The 21191-nt window shown below is 39.8% G+C and overlaps 1 protein-coding gene across 1 annotated transcript in view; it reads right to left on the reverse strand.

Annotated features, from left to right (window-relative positions):
• Positions 1-10196: 10196 nt before the first annotated feature.
• cpt1a2b (carnitine palmitoyltransferase 1A2b) overlaps positions 10197-21191 on the reverse strand; it is a gene marked incomplete at its 3' end in the record, with an annotated part of 21317 nt that continues 10322 nt past the window's right edge. The window contains exons 11-18 of the mRNA XM_083896513.1: positions 20362-20467; positions 19721-19837; positions 13496-13660; positions 12636-12764; positions 12367-12522; positions 11831-11944; positions 11593-11685; positions 10197-10325 (exon numbers count right to left, since the gene is read on the reverse strand). Coding sequence (XP_083752639.1) covers positions 10197-10325; positions 11593-11685; positions 11831-11944; positions 12367-12522; positions 12636-12764; positions 13496-13660; positions 19721-19837; positions 20362-20467 — 1009 coding nt within the window. The remainder of the gene's footprint in view (positions 10326-11592; positions 11686-11830; positions 11945-12366; positions 12523-12635; positions 12765-13495; positions 13661-19720; positions 19838-20361; positions 20468-21191) is intronic.

The raw sequence follows: 21191 nt of genomic DNA on the forward strand, positions 1-21191 counted from the left end.
TTTTTACTGTCGTCTTCCTGCAACACCTGAATAAAGTGGAACCAATATGGGTTTATATGAAGCTTTCAGTAGATTCGTTGGTCTGGTGTAGGGTATTAATATTTACAGATGATACGTACAATTGCTTAAAGGTGCCATATGTAAGAATGTGGCCAAAAACTACATTACTACATTCAAATTCAAGTTTCGTTTTCTGATGTAACTGGCAACCCGCGGTTGCTCGGCAGCTGAGACTCTACTGACTGCAATGATTGGTAGACGGCGGTAGGTGGCGCCACATGCCAAAACATGATATCAAAACATAAAACATGATTTGCAGTCTGCAAAATATTTTTTTTAATGCAAATATTTTGTCTGTACTGTTGTTGTTGGTGAGTTCAGTTTGTTATATGAACATTATTCCTGAGTCTCTGTGACATAATGCACCTTTAACTATATTTTATGGACTTAGATCACTCACTCATCATTGAACAACTCTAAACTGTTTTGCACTTGCACATGAAACATGTCATCAAAATATCAACAACATTTACTCAGCAGTAGAGCCTGGACCAAAAACCATTTGGTTTTAGTCATTCAAACACGATTAACAGCTTATTGAATTAGTTGACAATTCATCTAGGAATCGATTAATCGCAGCGCCATTTATTATTAACCAACTCGATCAAATGAGTGCTAAACTCCTGAATGATAAAATATCAAATTATTCAAAAACGTATACATACAATTCTTACGCAATAGGCATGTCTGCAAATTTATCTGGCAACCCAAAAACAAGTCTCTGGGAATCACTGCCTTGGTTATTCATCTACATTCATATATTTCCACAGACTATGATTTAAGTTTGGTTCAAATGCCATCGTCCTTCACAAATAAGAGGAAACTAACGTGTCCAGCTTTACAATTTTCAGCCCTTTTTGTGGCGAAAGTGGACGAACAACGGATTCTATGTGTAGAAGAAAAAGAACTGAAAGACTAAACAGAGCGTCATCGGCGAAAGGTACAACAAACCCCAGCATGGCCGGTGGTACGGAGGAGCATCAGTGCCCATTAGATGGATGATCTGCACATTATATAAAGAAAGATTAGTATTAGACGTTTGGAGAGACATGCATCTGTCAACACAACGTCTTTATCCATAAACATTTGGCTTTTTCAGCAGGACAACGCAAGGCACATGGGTCGCTTCAGTGCGTTCGCCTGCAGTCCAACTCTTTCTCCTCGTGAACATGTATGAGGAGAGCTTTTTACAGCACATATGGACAAATACTCCACCCTCCAGAGCTACAACACTGAGTATCTACACTTCCCTAATGACAGGGTAAATAAAAGAACAGGTGACGTGAACCACCACAAATCAAGCCTTGCGTAGGGCTGAACAATTCATCAAAACGATATAAAAGAAATCATGAAATATTGTCCTGACAGACTGAAGAAAACGGCACTGTTTCTCGTGGATCTGCACAAATATCCCCCACGGCATCATCATCATCGCGACATGTAAGCGATCCTCGTCATAAAGATCATTACTTTGGATGTGGGGATAAAGCAGCGCGCAGAGAAATGATCCAGGCTGTGTTGGATACGGAGAGCCCATCATCGTGCATTACACTGTCAAATAAGGGCATACGCTTCCATCCCAATGTCTTCCCCGCAGAACATGACCTGACATGACACAGAACAACTAAAGTGGGAGCTAATAAAAATGTGACAAATTAGCAAATAACTTTATGTATAAATACATAATTGCACATGCTTATCTTCAGTGTAGCGTTAACTTCTCCTGCTCTGCTTCAGGACGGTGGTCGTCCTAGATAGATAGATAGATAGATAGATAGATAGATAGATAGATAGATAGATAGATAGATAGATAGATAGATAGATAGATAGATAGATAGATAATGTATTCATCTCGAGGGAAATTCAAGCCCTCCGGGGCTGGAGCTTCTCCAGGTTAACACCCTGTGACTAATACAGTATACCAATGTGCAATATAGAGTGCCTCTTGTTTCAGCACAACCGAAGCAATCTGATGAAAAAAAGAAAAAGGATTTTCACCAACTATATAAACACACCTGAGCAGAAAGTACCCAAAATATTTTTGCAACTTGTGCACAATCATTGCTACTTTATACCACTACAAAAAATGCCATATAAAATGAATGAGATGACTAACACAAAAAACCCCCACACTTTTTAAATTCTGAATATATGACCTATAAACACACACACACACACACCAGGATGTCCATATAAGGAGCTGTGTGTTATTCCCCATGACAATTTACCATAGGTGCACCTGTGCCACATGAGGACTAAGGGTTAAAGGGGGGACCATCAGAAGGAGTGCCTACTTTAAAAAAAAAGAAGAACTAAACAAAAGTACAGCTAGCCAAACACGGACATCACCAACCAACAAGGCGACGTCACCAACCACCAAGGCGAAGCAAGGAGAGTGAGTCGACTTTCAACTCTAAGGTTGTGGGTCCGATTCCCGGCTCCGCTAGTCTACAAGCCGATGTGTCCTTGGGCACATAACCAAGACACTTCACCTCACTGACGGTGAGGTGTGCAGCTTTGAGCGGTCATCAAGACTGGAAAAGCCTCCCCCAACCAGGATGTCCATACAAGGAGTTCCCATGACAATTTACCAGAAGACTAAGGGTTAAAGGAGGGCACCATCAAAAGGAGTGCCAACGTTAAAAAAAACAAATCAAAAGTACAGTTAGCCAAACACGGACATCACCAACCAACGAAATTACCATTTTGTTATTACAAAATTACACATTTATATTTTCACATACTTTTTTAATTACAAGGTTTGGCCACTCTGGCCAATTTCAAGTTGTTGGTTTTTTTGTTCCTTGCTGTTTTGTATAGTTAGTTTTATTATGTATATATTTTGTTTTTTTTATTCTCAACCTGCCTAATATGGACTACAGATGGAAATTAGCCCCTGGGCTACAATCTGGCGCATTTACATGTACTTGTGTATATGTTCATTAATGTGCATTGTCCTGAAATAATAAATAATAATAAAAAAAATAATAATAATAAAAGTTATTTCATTCATTTTGGAAAAAAATAATATTTTGAACTTATACATTTTTCATTGGTGTCAGATTATTTATAACAAAATGGTGATGAACACTGGTTGGAAGGAAGGGCCCCCCCTGGGGATTTTTGATTAGGGCCCCTACAGACTCTAGAATCGCCTCTGCTGCCAGTGTGTGTGTGAGGGCAGTAAAACGTGAACACAATAACGTGTCCGTGTCTGTGTGCAGTTGTGCAGCCGACAGTGTTGTCCGGCGGCGGTCACACGAGTCTCTACATGTGAACAGAACACCAAAAACGTCGACGTCTGCGCACGTCACCGTTTCATTCACACATATGAAAAAAAAACACATAAAAGAAAGAAAGAAAGAATAGCGCGTGCCAGCGTCTGTCCTGCTGTCCAACAAGTGTGACGCACGCGCGCGCACACACACACACACACACACACATGAATAAGAGCGCGAGGACTTACCGTGTCTCGCGGCGAACGTGTGCTCCGCTCTGAGGTCGAAATCATTGTGATCGTCCTCCTCAAAGCTTTACTTTCACTTTCAGAATGAGTGTTCCCTCCTTCTTCTTCTGCTGCTGCTGCTGCTGCTGTGAGTGTATGACCTCAGACTGGAGTTTTCCCCACAGAATTTTCCAATCACACACCAGAGTTAATGCCTTACATGTTAAAAGACCCAGAGAGAGAGAGAGAGAGAGAGGCAGCTCAGCTCCGCAGAGCGAGAGAGAGAGTGAAGCGGAGACTTGTTCAACAAGAAGGGGAGCGGCCTCCAAAATCACCCCCAGGCCATAATCACTCAATCAATCAATAAATCAATCACCTAAAGTGCTTAAAATGATATCAAACATGGCAACCAGCCCAAGATATGCCTCATATTAAGTATTTAAAAAAAAACAGCAATGGACAAGTGAAGACAAGGAGAAGGAAGGATGTGAAGGAATCTATCTATATATATACATCATGGAGGCTGTGACGAAGGTGTTCTACAAAGGATATGAGAAAGTGTTCTATAAAGCTGTGACTAAAGTGTTCTATAAAGGATATGAGAATGTTCTATAAAGGATATGAGAAAGTGTTCTATAAAGGATATGAGAACGTGTTCTATAAAGGATATGAGAACGTGTTCTATAAAGCTGTGACTAAAGTGTTCTACAAAGGATATGAGAAAGTGTTCTATAAAGCTGTGACTAAAGTGTTCTATAAAGGATATGAGAATGTTCTATAAAGGATATGAGAAAGTGTTCTATAAAGGATATGAGAACGTGTTCTATAAAGGATATGAGAACGTGTTCTATAAAGCTGTGACTAAAGTGTTCTACAAAGGATATGAGAAAGTGTTCTATAAAGCTGTGACTAAAGTGTTCTATAAAGGATATGAGAACGTGTTCTATAAAGGATATGAGAACGTGTTCTACAAAGGTTATGAGAAAGTGTTCTATAAAGCTGTGACTAAAGTGTTCTATAAAGGTTGTGACTAAAAATGGTCTATAAAGGTTGCGACAAATGTGTTCTATAAAGGTTGTGACTAAAGTGTTCTATAAAGGTTGTGATCAACAAAGGCTGTGACTAAAAATGTTCTATAAAGGTTGCGACAAAAGTGTTCTACAAAGGTTGTGTTTTATAAAGGTTGTGATAAAGCGTTCTACAAAGGTTGTGTTCTATAAAGGTTGTGATAAAGCGTTCTATAAAAGTTGTGATCTATAAAGGCTGTGACTAAAAATGTTCTATAAAGGTTGTGACAAGTTTTCTATAAAGATATGACAAAGTGTTCTATAAAGGATGTGACAAAAGTGTTCTGTAAAAGCTGTGATCTATAAAGGTTGTGACAAATGTGTTCTATAAAGGCTGTGTCTAAAGGTTCTATAAAGATTGCAACAAAAGAGTGTTTTATAAAGTTTGTGACTAAAGTGTTCTATAAAGGATGTGACTAAAGGGTTTTATAAAGTTTGTGACTAAAGTGTTTTATAAAGTTTGTGACAAAGTTGTTCTATAAAGGACGTGTTCTAAAAAGGTTGTGACTAAAGTGTTCTATAAAGGCTGTGTCTAAAGGTTCTATAAAGGCTGTGACTAAAAGTGTTCTATAAAGAGAAGAATCAGGTAAAAGCCAGGTGAACGTGCTCTGTTGCCCTCAGGTTTTCAGGGAGGTTTTTCCAAAGACAAAGACCATAATAACAGAGAGGTATTTGGTTTTAACGTTGGGTATAATTAAAGACTGCTACCTGAAGACCTGAGGGTTCTCCACGGGTCATAACCAAACAAATCTCATAAAAGTAAGTGGAGCTCAGACCATTTAGAGCTTTGGAACCAGATATTGAAAGTCACTCTGGGGGGAAAAAAAGCAACAACAAAAAAAAAGTCCAGCTGGACATTTTGGGACTTACTTTAACCATAAAAGGGCCTGGAAATGATCCTGTGAATAAGAGGTTTTGCCCATTTTTCCAGAATAACTTCCAGTATCTGGCAGTGATTTTACGATTTAGAAAAGCAAAAGAAAAAAAAAAGAAAAAAGAGTGACGCTGCTTCCTGCTGTTATGGCTCAAATGTGTGATCAGATCTGATCTTTTCCTCCCAAGTGGCTCACATCAGATATGAGCCATGACAGTGTAAACAGGGGGGGGAAAAAGCTAATTAATTCAAATTCACTTGGACTGTGTAAAGTACATTACATGTGCTCCAGAAGTTATAATATTGCTCTAAAATACAGGGGTGTGATTGGCAAAGGACAAAACAAAGGAAAACAGACGGTGCACCTACCATGACGCGACAGCATTGTATTGTTTGAAAAATAAAAATAAAAATAAAGTGCAATAGTCTACATGGAGAAGAGTTCAACCATGTTTAAAAAAAGATGTAAATGCTCTTTCACTTCATCTTGGCAGAGATGACCTCAGTGCCGCAATTTCCCTCTTGAAGTGAAAGTGGTCGTCAAAGAAACACTGCGAGAGATGTCTAATATTTTTTTGTCCATAAAATATAGTTAAAGGTGCATTACGTCACAGAGACTCAGGAATAATGTTCATATAACAAACTGAACTCACCAACAACAACAGTACAGACAAAATATTTGCATTGAAAAAAATATTTTGCAGACTGCAAATCATGTTTAGGCATGTGGCGCCACCTACCGCCGTCTACCAATCATTGCAGTCAGTAGAGTCTCAGCTGCCGAGCAACCACGGGTTGCCAGTTAGGTCAGAAAACGAAACCGAAGTAGAGACCTCTGTATTTTGTATTTGAATGTAGTAACCGTTTTTGGCCACATTCTTACATATGGCGCCTTTAAAATGTTGAGCAGTGTTTATCAAACCTGGAACCTAGTTTTAATGATTTTTTGGAGCAAAGGAACCAGACAATATTCACATGTAAGAAGCTAAAAAAATCACAAAGCTTGTATTAATTAAAAAAAAATAAAAAAATAATAATAATAATAATGTTAAAATTAGTCTCTAAAGTAACGCTAAACTTTAAAAACAGAGGCATAGATATTTTTGTTTAATAAACAGACCGCTACAGTTCCACTGTAGGCGCGCTAAGCGACACTTAAGGAGCTAACGGAGCTAACTGGTAAACGGTGCCTGGACTCAGGTGCCGCGGCACGTAAACATGACGTCACCCGCCTCTTTTTCCCGATCAGTCGTCACGGAAACGCGTTGTGCGATAACGGTGATGCCATTACCCGCAATTAACCGCCGTTTACTTGCCCAGCACTCGTAACAACATGGACAACATGGCTTGTTCAGTTTAATCAAGTTTTACTTTGAGCTGGGTCCAAGACACTGGGAGAAAGACTTTTGTGGCAGAGGCACTAAATCTCGCCCCCCCCCTCCCCTGAAAAGAATAGGATCAGCAGTGGGCTGAGTTACACGACGTCACCATCTGCTGCAAGAACAAAAAGGTGACTCAGCACATTTTCTCTGACTTGAATCACGATTTACTTATGAACTTGAACTCGACTGAAGACTGAATCCATCTGTCCTACACGTCAGGGTCGCCCTCGTGTTTCACTTAATGATGAACACATTTATTTTTCAAATAAAAAAAAGTTATCTCATCAGTTTGAATTAATAAAATACTGAAGCACGGTAGGGTCAGTAAAGATTTATTTGTTTATTTTTTTTTTACACAACATGCCTTTACCATCTTTATAAAGTCCACATCAGGTTTTATAAGTCACACGGAGTCTTCTCGACAGACCACAACAACAATTAACGCATTTTTAATTGTTTAAAGATAAAACAGTCGTTGTACCAGGTTAAAAAACAAAAACAAAAACAGAGATCAAAAGTGTTAATATTGTACCTTGGTTTCTAAAATCTAACTGCAACTGTAACCTCGCTGCTAAATGATCGCAGACATTTTTGCAGTTTTATGCACTTGATAATAATAACAATAAAACTAAAATAACATATTAGCAGTGAAGTGGACTGAGGCACAGAACCGGTGTAACTGGTTTTATGGACTTAAGGCTGTGAGTGAAGCATAAACAGAGATGATCAGTGAGCATTAAATCACATTTAAGTGAAGCACCCTTAACCCGACGTGTACAAAAACTATACCTTTCCATAAACAACATTTTACAAAAATAGGTCTAATTTCAAAATCTATTTTGGCGTGAATTTGTTTTTTTACGCTGACGCCCGACAGTAACGTTCACCATCCTCTCTCTCTCCCTCCGTCTGAAAACTAAACTTTGCTTTGGCACAAACCCAATTACCAGAAAAGTTGGGACTGTAATGACAAAATTAAAAAAAAAAATTTGCACCATTTAACAGATAAAATGGTGACAAAGTATTGTATTTTGCAAAGTGGATGGGCAAACTCCAAAAACTCAAAGTGGAAACATATGTTGTTTTTTTTAGCAGAGTTGACATTTTTGCTTTCTTTTGGGGGAAAATGGATATGGCACTGCCAAAAAAGGAAAAAAAAAATAACATTGTTCATCCTTTACCAGAAACTCTTTGTCTGTCAGCAGGACAATAACAAGAGTGTGTGTGTGTGTGTGTGCTTTACTGGCCTGTCTGCAGAGGTTTTTATAAAGCAGCTGCACCGACTGCTATAAAGAAAATACTTGAATTAGTTAGTAATCCACTTGAAGGACATACGAGCCAATGGAGAGAGAGGTAGAGATGTTGACGAGCGTTTACTCTGGCGTTCAGAGACAAACAGAAGCCACCCGCGGTTTAAAGCTGCTGATGTTAAAAGGGATAGTTCGGGAATTTTGGACACGAGACCTATTTTTTCCAACTCAACCGGTGTGATGGAGACGTCTGGAGACGTTTTCAAGAAATTTCACTCAGTTCTTCTAGTTGCAGAGCTCGCTGGCGCTATGGCTAGCGCAAGTCAATGGCACAAGTTAGCATGGCATTAGAAACACACAAAACAAACAATCTGTGTTTGAAATGTTGAATGTTGTTGTGAATGTTTGAAATAAAACCAACCTTTCAATTTGAAGGATTTATGTCTCAGCAGCAGTGCGTCATACTTCCTGTTAGGCTATGTTCGCTGGTGCTATGGCTAGCGCAAGTCAACGGTACAAGCTAGCATGGCATTGGAAACACTCATACCGGCAGACTATCGATGTACATATCTGTGTTGATAGAATAATATTTGAAACAAAACTAACCTCGCGTCGCATCAATTTTTGAGGGACTACTTTCTCAGCAGCAGCGGAATCAGTCCGCCGCTGCCATAGCCTAACAGGAAGTATGACACGATGCTGCTGCTGAGACATAAATCCTTCAAATTGCAAGGTTGGTTTTATTTCAAACATTCTATCAACACAGATATGTACATCGATAGTCTGCCGTTACAATTGATTTGCCTCGGTTGCAATGTGGAATCGGTATGAGTGTTTCTAATGCCATGCTAACTTGTATCATTGACTTGGGCTAGCCATAGCATCAGCGAACTCGGCAACTAGAAGAACTGAATGAAATTTCTTGAAAACGTCTCCATCACACCGGCTGAGTTGGTAAATAGGTCTTATGTCCGAAATCCTGAACTATCCCTTTAAGGCATCAATTTATCGAAGAATCCATCTAAAGTCGTGACAAACTGAAGGCTTTCTATCCAAAGTCGCTGTATTAGTAGACAAATGTGTACATTATATACATACAGGAATGTGTCCAGAACCCCTTTTAGATTATTTATTAAACACACACATTCACACAGAGAAGACACTTTAACAGTATTCTTGTTACAAGGTTTCCTTTAGGAATTGCATTGACTTAAATGTTGCATTGAAACTGTTTTACTGAACCAATAACTTGGCGCACAGTTCTTAAAAAGCCTCGCTTCAATATAAAAGAAAAATAGAATAAAAAAAACAATAACGCTCATGACCTTTGACAGTTTCTCATCGGCATGCGGAGATTCAACAAAAATAAAAAGAGCCACACCTCGGACTGTGACGTGAGCTTTCCGGGTCATGTTTAGGATTCCCTTTTTTGACGTAATGGAATGGAATTCTGGGTCAGGACGTGGACGCGGCGGCCCCTCCGTCGTATCCTCTACCTTTCAGGTAGTTTCCGTCCGACTCATCGTTTTCCATTTTTTTAGCCTTGCAACTTTAACATTTAACACTCTCTGACCCCGGAAACACGAATATAAAACCGCAGTGGACCGCGTCAGTGGGATCAGCCGTGCAGCGTCATTTCACACTTTAAAAGGTCTACGAACTTAAAAACTAAAACGCCATATCCCGACCCCCCCCCCCCTCTTCACTTTTATAGGGAACTCGGACGTGTTAAATGAGGAAACGCGTCTTGTTCCCTAAAGACTTCCTTCCTAAGTGGTGACTTTGACTCCCTCTTTCTAAGAAGAAGAAAAATCACCACTCACAGATCTCATATTATTCACAGAAAAAGCAGGAAATGTAAGCGTTTTGTATATATGTCACATATAACTGAGAAAACAAGTTTATATGTTCATGCAAGGGCAAATGGAATAACTATGAATGAAAGAAAACATGTTGAACATGCTCATGTTCAAAACATGTGTTCCCTCCCTTTAAATTATTCAATTCACTTATACGACACTTGTGAGGCTCTACGTAATGGGGCGCTTTAAAAAAAAAAAAAAAAAAAAAGTGTTTTTTCTAAATTACAACAGGCTGAACGGATGCTGCCTACTGCATTCAGAGGAGCTTCTTGGCCTGTGGCTTCACTGAGCCTTTGGAGGACGAGGAGGGTTTAGGCTCAACAGAGAGGACAGTCATGATGTCCTGGAGAGCTTTACGGACCTGAGCTCCAAACCGGTGGGAGTCCTGTTAGGAAAGAAAAACCACAGAAGCAAATTAAGACTACTAAGGTCTACAAGAGATCTACAGACAGACGAAGAGGTGACAGGAAGTGGAGAGGAGAAACGGTTAACATACTAAGTCTAATAATAAGTCCTTAGCTAAGTATTTTTGTTTTCTTACCACTTCTGGAGCTCATCAGGACCAGTAAAGTAAAACCTGGTCCTAATGAGGAAGAACCTAATTTCTGAGGAACTAGGTTTAGGGCTGAGAGTTTTAAATTGTGGTTTTGGATAAGGTTTAAGGAAGCACATTGCATTCACTGCACAAATTTTTCCGAGTATTTTTCTTCTTCCGATTTACAGAATTATTACAGAATTTGAAACATTAAAACGCATGCATTCCTTTATGGAGAGCCCGATTTAATGGTAACAACTAGTGCTGGGCACATTAACGTGTTAACGGCGGATTGCGGCGCTAACGTTAATGGTGTCATGTTTACGTGACTCCCAATTGTTAAAATGAGCACACATACGCAGCTATTTGTAACGCTGCTCTTTTTCCGTTTAATAAACAGACCGCTCCTACTTCGGCTGTAGGCGCGCTAACGGCGCTAAAGGAGCTAACGCAGCCAACTGGTAAACGGTGCCTGGACTCCTGTGCCGCGGCACGTAAACATGGCGTCGCACGCGCCCTTTTCCGGTCAGTCGTCGTAGAAACGCGATGTGCGCTAACGTTGGCGCGATTAACGGGAGTTAACCTCTGTTAACGTGCCCAGCACTAGTAACATGGACGGCTTGTTGAGTTTAATCAAGTTTTACTTTGAAACAAATAATATTATACAGCGACTAGACAATTGCAGGAGCACATAATATGTATACAAAAGTGGATTTTGGGTCATATAAACCCATAAATACTACACGGTGTTCCTTTAAGTGTCATAGATGGATGTATTCCCATTAGTTTGTCGACTTTACGCAGGCATGGGAGTCACGTGCGAGTTCTCGCGGGAGTTCGAAGTATCTCGATAATTCAGAAAAAAAAAAAAAATACCACGGAAAACAGAAAACTAAAATAAATAACTCAGAAAAACAGGAGTTTCTTTTTTTCCTTTCTTTTAAATTAATGCAATGCGCTTCCGTAAGGGTTAGCCATTAACTAGTTATGGTTCAGGTTTGGGATAAAGCTTTGTTTAAGCTGTCCACATAAATCAATGCAGTGTCCCAAGAAGAATATCCATGCAAACCTGTGTGTGTGCATTATTTTTTGTGTAGATAAAGTCGAGTTTACTTACAGTCTCTTTGCAGGAGTGTTTGGATGACACGTGGAAGTTGATCAACTCCTCGCCCACAATAATGTACGAAACCCCATATCCGTCATCGGCAACCTGACATGACCACACACACACACACACACACGTCATCATCATCATCATCATCACCAGAGATTAGCCTCACACAGTCTGATGCACGTGAAACTGGATTATGTTAAATATGCGGACACATCTCGAGGTAAATTGACGAGCGACTCACGGGTCCAAATCCTCCACCCAGTGAAATGAAGTCTGGGTGATTCTTGAGGTCAAAGAGCTCCATCTGCTGCACTGGAGTCTGACTGGTGGAGAGACGCCAAGGCTCCGACAGAACCTGCAACGTGGGGAAGAGCGCGGGGGAAAAAAGAAATGATATAAACTGAGATAAATCGTCACATCCAACCTTTCTCTGTTGGTGCAACCGTCTGGTTTTTGAAGGATTAAAGTCCAGTTCAGGTAAATTCACAGTGAACACACGGAGCTCCACGATGGTCACACTGATATATTAACAATGACACCCTGACCTTTATTCTAGTCAATCAGGTCAAAAGTTCATCTCATCCCATATTTCTTTACAATACATTTTTAAGTTGAGCTTCACTCAACACAGGCTCTTTTCCTCCTAATCCATGTTAAAACCATGACCTGGATTTGGATCAGTAAAGATCAAGCTGACAGGTGTGCATTACTGCTTTGTACTTCATGGCATAAGTGAAACGCCAATGACAGCGGCACAGACAGTGATCGATTGCTTACCTCTTTCAGGAATGGTGACTCCACCCCCAGGTATTTGGAAACCACATACAGGCAGAAGAGGTGTCTGTCAATTCCTGCACCGGTCATAGCCATCCGATAAAGGTTCTGGTGCTTCTCTGAAGCCAGTCGGAAGAGTTGTCTGCATCGTTCCTCCGCCTGATCGAACCAAATCACACTTTCATTCAAATCCCTTAAACCTAAGATCACTTATTCATTCGTTATCCATCAGAGATTTTCGTTTTTCTGTGTGCACGTGTCTGACTCGTTACCTCTCCGCCATCGAGAGCTTTGACAAAGGCAGAGCTTTCGTTGGAGCAGGATCGCACCGTCTCGGTCCTGCCCTCCCTGAACAGACGTGTCATCGAAGCTTCGTAGGTCAGACAGAAACCGCCGCGATCCTGCGGGAAGGTGGAGGAATTAAGTTTCAACAGGACGACAGCGATGAGAGTTACTCATAGATATACTGAAATATGCAAGCACTGGATAGATCATGAGTCATGAAACCTTGTTTGTGCAAAAACCTATCTTCCATAGAAATTCATGCCAGATGATTTGCATGCAACAGTTTGTAACCTCATTCCTAAAGACAGACATCACAGCAGGATGACAGTATTCCCCTCTCATATCTTTCCACCACAGCCAGAGTTTGGGGTCACGTAGAAATGTCCTTATTTTTTAAGGAAAATCGCATTTTTTCCAATGAATATAACATTAAATTAATCATAAATACACTCCATACATTGTTAATGTGGTAAACGACTATTCTAGCTGTGAATATGTACATAGGTGTATGGAGGCCCATTTCCAGTGTTCTAATGGTACATTGTGTTTGCTAATGGCGTTAGAAGGCTATTGGATGATTGGAAAACCATTGAAAACCCAATGCAATGATGTTAGCACAGCTGACTTGACTCTTTGACAAATGGGCAAAATGATTATTTTGAATAAAAATCCTTATTTCTAATCTTGTCAATGTCTTGACTATATTTTCTATTCATTTTGCAACTCTTTTGAGGAATAAAAGTCTGACTTTTAATGGAAAACACAAACAAATTGTACAGGTGACCCTACGGCAGTGTATACATACATAGATATGTATAGATTGAGAGACATGGAGAGCGTGTGTTACCCTAAAGTATGCCAGTTGTAAGCCGATCTGTATGAATGCGTCCGGGCTGACGCGGAGCTTCTTGATCCGTCCTTTGCCAAACTCTCTGAAGGGGAAAATGTGGCAGTCCACATCGTCCGCCAGTGTCTGAGCAACAGCCAGGGAGCTCTGCACCTGAGCCTGAACCTGTCACAGAGAAGAGCAAACAAACTTCAAACCTGAAACAAAATGTAAACATTTTTTTGTATTATTTATAAGGAAATGTGTTTCTCCAAAGATAAGACCGAAGAGTAATGACCGTTTCACTGGTTGCTATACTTAGATTCATGAAAGGGGGAGTAGGCAATGTTAGTGGAGACAGGAAAAAGGGAAACAGGAAAACCATTTGATATCACAGCAAACTGAAAGAGAAACGTCACCTTCCTGTAAATAGATTTTTAATTTGTGGGGAAAACCAGCAAAAAATAATTGCTGCCTCCTGTTCATGACAGAACGCAAACCCTCGACTTCAGAGAGCAGACAATCATATCCACCATATGTGAACAGTAGCTCTGACTAATCAAATCAGATAAAAGCTCAGTCTCTGTCTGAGTCTATACTCAAACTCTGCGGTTTCATCGTTTCCTGAAGACGACTTACTTCTTGGTGTCAAGAAGCTCGAGAACAACATCCTGCCAAGCACAGGTTATCTCAGTTTGGAGTCATTTCCTGTGGTTACTTTGTTCTACAAGTCATTGTGAGCGACTATCTCGGCACTGAAAAACAGAGAAGGTCAAAACAAAGTGGCTCCAGATTTAATAATTTTCACTCTGCAGGATCTGTGGCGGTCTGACTAAACACTCTACTACGCGATGAATCATCTTCTATCACGTCTGCAATCGTCGATTTGAACCTTGGTTAATTGTCCACAGAAAATAGAGCAGCACTATATCAATCAAGCGAGGAAAGATTGTAATAATTAACAAAACAGAAAGTGGTCCAGATCAGTGTCTGTCTTCTTTTACATTCTCTTTTCATGTCATTGTATAAAGGGGGGGGGGGGGGGCGCAGGTATAAACCCCATTTTAATAATGACTGTAAAAATGAGGAATACGTGGAAAAACTGTGTATGTTTTGTGCAGAAGCATCGCTGAATTCTCAGAGCCTGAACTCATCTGAGACGAGACAGTGGACGACGGTGTCATGTGGTCAGACAAGTCCACATTAGGGCTATGTACCAAAGACGCAAGGCCTCATTTTACATGAGTCACAACTGTGTGTGTGCGCTCGACTGGCCTGTCTGCAGTCCAGATTCAAGGAGCATCATGAAAAGGAGAGTGACCCTGGTCTCAAGTCATGTATAAATCAACAACAGGCAAACAGATTCAGATTCCACTTGCAAAGAATTTCTACCTACAATTCCCAAATGGTTAAAAATGGTACTGGATAGTAAAAGGTGACCCAGAAACACAGTGGTAAAGTCGGCTCAGTCTCATCTTTTGAAGTTTTTAAATTTGTTTATCATTTAAAGGGGACATTATTATGCAAAGTCAACCTTTTAATGCTAATATTTGGGACTCTGGGGGCCCCATCAGTGGGCAAAGTGTGAAAAAAGATGATTTTGTGGTCCTCCTCAGTCTAAGTACAGGAGATAAAACACACAATGTTGACTTCCGCACTCATTGGGAAGTCACAAGAGGCTAAATTCCTGGAATTGTTGTCTCGCTTTGTTCGTAAAACACGTAAAGAGTGCTGGCGAGGGCAACGGTATCTGAAAAACCAGAAGTCTGCGAAAAGTTCTACTCTTGGCTCCACAGTGCAGCACAGAGTTCTACACAAACTCCAGCCTCAGAGGGTTTATCTGTCCAGTGGATACATGTTATATATGACGGCAATGTGTCTGCTAGAGCCTGCAAATGATCACTTTTCCAAATGCTAACTGCTGTTAGCTCCCAGTAGCCTCTGTGGCTGATGTCATTTCCTGTCCCTTAAGTTTCGTTTTACTGATTAGGACACCAGGGAACTAGGTTAACTTGGAGAAATATAGCATAATAGGACTACTTTAAATTAAAAAACATTGAATTGACATTTTGATAGTTAATAGCTGTTGCTTTTAGAAATGAGTAGAAAACTAAACCAACAGGAATTTCTCTTTAAGGAGCTTGAGTGCCTGAGAAAAGATTTACAGTAATCCATCCAACAGCCATAAACATCGAGGTAGTTTGACCACAAGACCAAACGTGATCCTTCCACCATCCCTGCAGCCAAGTGGACTAAAAAGTAGATCTAGGAGCTGGGCAAAACATGCTTAACATTTCCAAATTGTGGTGCAGGGTCCCCAGTGTAACTGAATGTGATTTTCCTTTACATCAGTGTGTTACAGCTAGAGGGTCATTGTTCACATCCATGTAAAGCGCACTGACTCTGTGGCATCTTAGCCCAGACATGACATTTTTAAATGTTTAATAAAAGGGTACTCACTCGGTCTTTGGTTGTTAAGAGTTAAGGATTATTGAATCCTGTCAGTGGCCTTGACATGTGGCATTATGTCAAATATCAGATAAACCTTTGTACCAGGTTTGATTCACTCAGGGTCTTCCTGAGGATATTGCTATTATAAGAGTGGGACGGACAACCATTGGTCTGTTGGTCCTGTGTAAAACAGAGCGTCTGAACAGATGCCAAGTCTATTGTGTGTTACAAGTCATGCTGATGCCAGAGCACCAATAGTTCATTAGGAAAAGTACCATAATAACCAGCCCCAACCGTTCCATTCTTTGGTACACTTCCCTTGGGCTACCAAAATAAAATTATACAGTGGAGCTGGACCAGTTGGCTCCACCCCTGACATGTCACTTGATTGGGCGATAGAAAAAAAATCCATGTAATTTGATCGGTGTAAATATCGCATGAAAGTTCAGGCAAAAGCCTGCAGTCCATTCCCGCAAAAAAGCGTCAACTTCCTGTCGAGACACAAGGCCACAAACCGAGCAGGTAAAGTAAAAGGTACAGTTCCCAGCTTTGACCTCTGATTTTACCATTCCAAACCGTACAATACCGTACCACATCGAACATGGCCATGATGGAAACACAACATTTATGGCTGAAGAGTGGGATTAGAGCTACAACAGCTAACTACTATTTTCTCAATGAATTGTTTGGTCCATAAAATGTCATAAAACATAAAAAAAAAAAAAGTAATCAGTGTTTGTCAAACCCTCGTAAGTCTTGTTTTGTCCACAAACCATAATGATTCAGTTTTAATGATTTTTTTTTTGTTATGTGGGGCAAAGCGACAAAGAAAATATTCACATTTAAGAAGCTACAGCGATCAGAAATCTTGTTTTAATCATGAAAAAAAGCTTCAAAACAATTATCAAAATAGTTGACGATTTATTTCGTCATCGATAAACAATCGACTCATTGTTTCAGCTCCAAGTGGGATCTTACTTTAAAAGGGGGATTGCTCTCATTCTTCCAATTCCCCATTATCTCTGCTTTTCTTTGTTGTGATTCTGAAACCAAAATTGCTCCAACAGTCTCTGAGCTCAGTGAAATGCCAAATAAACCTCACCCTTTCCCCTCATGGGTGCCATTATTAATCTCTGAAAGGTCTGAATAGACGAAATGTCACCTCAGTGACGACCACAGTAATTTTGCAACGGGAAACCACCTGTAAAGTTAATTTTTAAACTCACCGATACTCTCACCTCAACCCCCCACACACACAACCTGTTGAAATGCATGTGAAGGGTGCACGAGTGCAAACAATAACAAACTCCAGTTGCCAAAAAGAGATTAAATTCCTATCTTGTAGCCAAGGAAAACATTTGGGTTTGAGAATCACTTGGTTTCAATTGGGGGGGGGGAATTATATTTCATATACAATAGTCCTCTCAGGCCATTTTACCCTCTAAAGGGCTAATGCAAACATCAACATGCAGTATAGTTAACTGCAAGTTGCCAAGAAAAAGTGATTTGGGCTCCTACATTGCAGCTGCGGGGATATCTTTGCTCCATTTGTTTCATTTGGGGGAAAAATACGAGTTATAACCCTAACCCTACACTATATATTCTATTCTATTTAACTTTGTTATATGGTCTCAGTGTTGAGATCTTTTTTTATATTGTACTTTTCTTGTTAATGCGTGGTTATTATTTATTATCCTTATCTTTACGGTCTTGCTGCTGTAAATTCCCCCACTGTGGGGCAAATAAAGGACTCTCTTATCTTAATCATTACGGCTATCTCAGTCCATTTTACCTGTGGAAATACCTGGAAAGGGCAAACGTAAATGGTAACCTGCAGTCATCCGGTTGCCAAAAAGTGATCAGGGCCCTTAGCTTTGTGGCTGAGGGGATGTTTTTTGGACGAAAACAAAGGCATTATCCCCAACAAGATACTGCCTCTAACTCTAACCCAACTACACTTTAAATCTTAGTCTTAAACTCAAGTTACTGCCTCATTAGGGCTAGGTTTTGGTCCAAGATCAGTGTTTATGCCAGAAAAAAAGTCCTAAAGACATAAACACACACACACAATAAAGCAACACTGTTAAAATGAGATGATGATAATGTTATCCTTCACTCCTTATCAGTGGCCACAGTGGTTTCCTCACTCCTCATTATTTTACTACTTTTTCCATCTGTCCCCTTGTAATGAACTCTTCATTAACCCATAATAATATGCCTGTAAAGTCCCTCTGATCTTGCCAAAATAATTCCTTTATCTAAAAGCCTCTTCCAACAAGAATGTACTTGCTTTATTATATAATGTGCGTGAACAGAGCCCCCCACCCCCCATCTACTGTAATACATATTTTGTACCCTCTTATTAACACAAAAGCAAGTATTAGAAAACACCCTCAATGTCTTAAAAGACTTAAAAGAAACACACAGCTTCCACTTAATGAAAAATAACTTTCCAGATTGTTTTTTTTTGTTTTTTTGTATGCACACAGCTTGTGGAAGTTGATAAGAATAAATAAATACTTGGCTCTCTGCATCAGGAAGTCAGACAGTGAGGCGGCAGAAGAGAAAGAAAGAGACACGCAAAGACATTTTGGCCCGGTTCATTTGGGTCGGTCCCAAAAGTAAAAGAGAAAGTGAACTTGAGAGTGATGATATTTATATGGATCTACGCACTGTGCCACATGCGAGACATTAACGCTAGGACACATATCCATGCTAGCTTATCACCGAGTCGAGTCTTTACACTGGTTTATTATCAAAAACCGTCTTTCTCCTCCTCAATATGATTCCTGTTCTTTTGAGATTAAGAGAATATTCTGACTCATTTTGTTTTTGTGTTTTTAACTAAATGATAAATTGGCAGTAAATGTCACAAAAAAAGCAAATTTTTAACTCATCAAAACGTGCATTAGCATGGACTGAAAAAGACTTGTTCACAGCAGGAAAATAATACTGATGGCTGAGTTCCAACGGGCTCCATTTTGACAAAAGCTACTTGTGATTAATTACTGTGATGCGTCAGCACCGTGTGAATGGTCCGTTTGAGTGTGCATGTGACTGTCTCACCAACTCCTATCCTGACCGTTAATGTGACAATAACAATGATGCTTTTCCTGCTAAAATATGAAAGAGGCTTAAAGAAAGATTGAAAGGAATTGGGCATTTTCACTTTGTCATAAACGGGGGGGGATCACAGTCACATGGAGTCCCTACATAGGTGTGGGGGACCTGTGCCTGCCTCTACAGCCACGTGCACAACCGTTCAAAAGTTTGTGCTCACTAAGAAATGTCCTTATTTTTGAAGGAAAAGCACGTTTTTTTTTTTTTTTTCAATGAATGAATATAACATTAAATGAATCAGAAATACACTCTATACATTGTTAATGTGGTAAATGACTATTCTAGCTGCAAACGTCTGGTTTTTAATGGAATATGTACATGGTGTATAGAGGCCCATTTCCAGTGTTCTAATGGTACATTGTGTTTGCTAATGGCGTTAGAAGACTATTGGATGATAAGAAATCCCTTGTGCAATGATGCTAGCACAGCTGAAAACAGCTTTGCTGGTTCTTTGACGAAAGGGCAAAGTTATTATTTTGAATAAAAATCATTATTTCTAATCTTATCAATGTCTTGACTATATTTTCTAGTCATTTTGCAACTCTTTTGATGAATAAAAGTGTGAATTGTAATGGGAAAACACAACAAAAATAGTGCACAAAGTGACGGAATGAAAGCCTTCAGACACAATCGTAAAAACATGTAGGTGGTGATAAGAACTAGAGGAATAATTACCTCAGAGGGGATGTCCCACTGAAGCCTCTGAGGGTGGGGGAGTGAGCGGTCCACCTCGCCCTTACAGTGTCCATCCTCAGTGTAACCGAGCTGGAAGGCATCTGTGGCCAGGGTGTACTGAAGAAGAGGAAAACATTCTCATGTTTACATCCAAATACACAACATCCATCCATCAATCACACCCTGGACAGGTCACCAGTCCAACATCATCCACATTTTTCATTAAAATAAAAATTACATTTCATTAAAATAATCTAAAATTCAAACATTGCTGTGGACGTAGCCTAACAATTACTCAATCCATTCATTTGAAATATTTATTGTGTTGTGTTTTAACCTTTTGCATTTCTATGGATGATTTGGAAGAACATATGAATATTTTAATGGGCTACTTTTCACCTACTTATTAGACTGGTCACTCTGGAAACTTCCCCTCTCATCACCAACAGTAGGTGCGACAAATATATCTTTAAAAAGCAGTGTTTCATTAACCACTCGCACTCACATGGTTCACTGGGGAACTTTCCATCGTGGCTTACACCCACCTTATCAGCAGCAGCAGCAGCAGCTATCAGAAAAATGATAAATCTTTCTGCTGCTTTTTTTTTTTTTTTAAACCTATAAGACAGAGACAAACCCACCTCCCACAGGTGAGCAACAGTGGGTGCATCAGCCCACGAGTGCTCTGCGTTCAGTCCACTCTTCCCGTTCTTGTAGATCACAATGGAGAATGATTTATCAAACCACCTGGGAGACCGAGACAGGCAAACAATTAGCCTTACACTTCAGCAACAACATGGTGATCGACATGGTCTGGCAATCATTTTTTGAAAAGGGAGGTTGTTATCTTCTTCATAATGTCCAAGTATAAGCTTGGCAATAACAATAGTAATAGTGTGAATAATAATAAAAAATGAGATATTACACCACTACAATGTGATTTCTAATGTAATATTCATGTATTTTCTTGGTAATGACAATTACAATAGGCTTCCACTTTTCTATCGATGCATCTATTTTAATATATGTGCCGATCACTGAAAATAAACATTTCATGCTATTTGACAATAAAAAGAATGATGATGATATGGCAAAATGTTAACTATTCAGTTCATCCGTTCATTTAAAGGTGCCATATGTAAGAATGTGGCCAAAAACAGTTACTACATTCAAATTCAGAATACCGAGGTCTTTTAGGTTTCGTTTTCTGACGTAACTGGCAACCCGTGGTTGCTCGGCAGCTGAGACTCTACTGGCTGCAATGATTGGTAGATGGCTGTAGGCAGCGCCACATGCCAAAACATGATTTCAAAACATAAACATGATTTGCAGTCTGCAAAATATTTATTTTAATGCAAATATTTTGTCTGTACTGTTGTTGTTGGTGAGTTCAGTTTGTTATATGAACATTATTCCTGAGTCTCTGTGGACATATTAGGAGGATTTTACGGCCAGTTGCTTTAGATTTATT

This window comes from Microchirus variegatus (genome assembly GCF_963457635.1).
Source record: "Microchirus variegatus genome assembly, chromosome: 10".
Classification (NCBI taxonomy): domain Eukaryota; kingdom Metazoa; phylum Chordata; class Actinopteri; order Pleuronectiformes; family Soleidae; genus Microchirus; species Microchirus variegatus.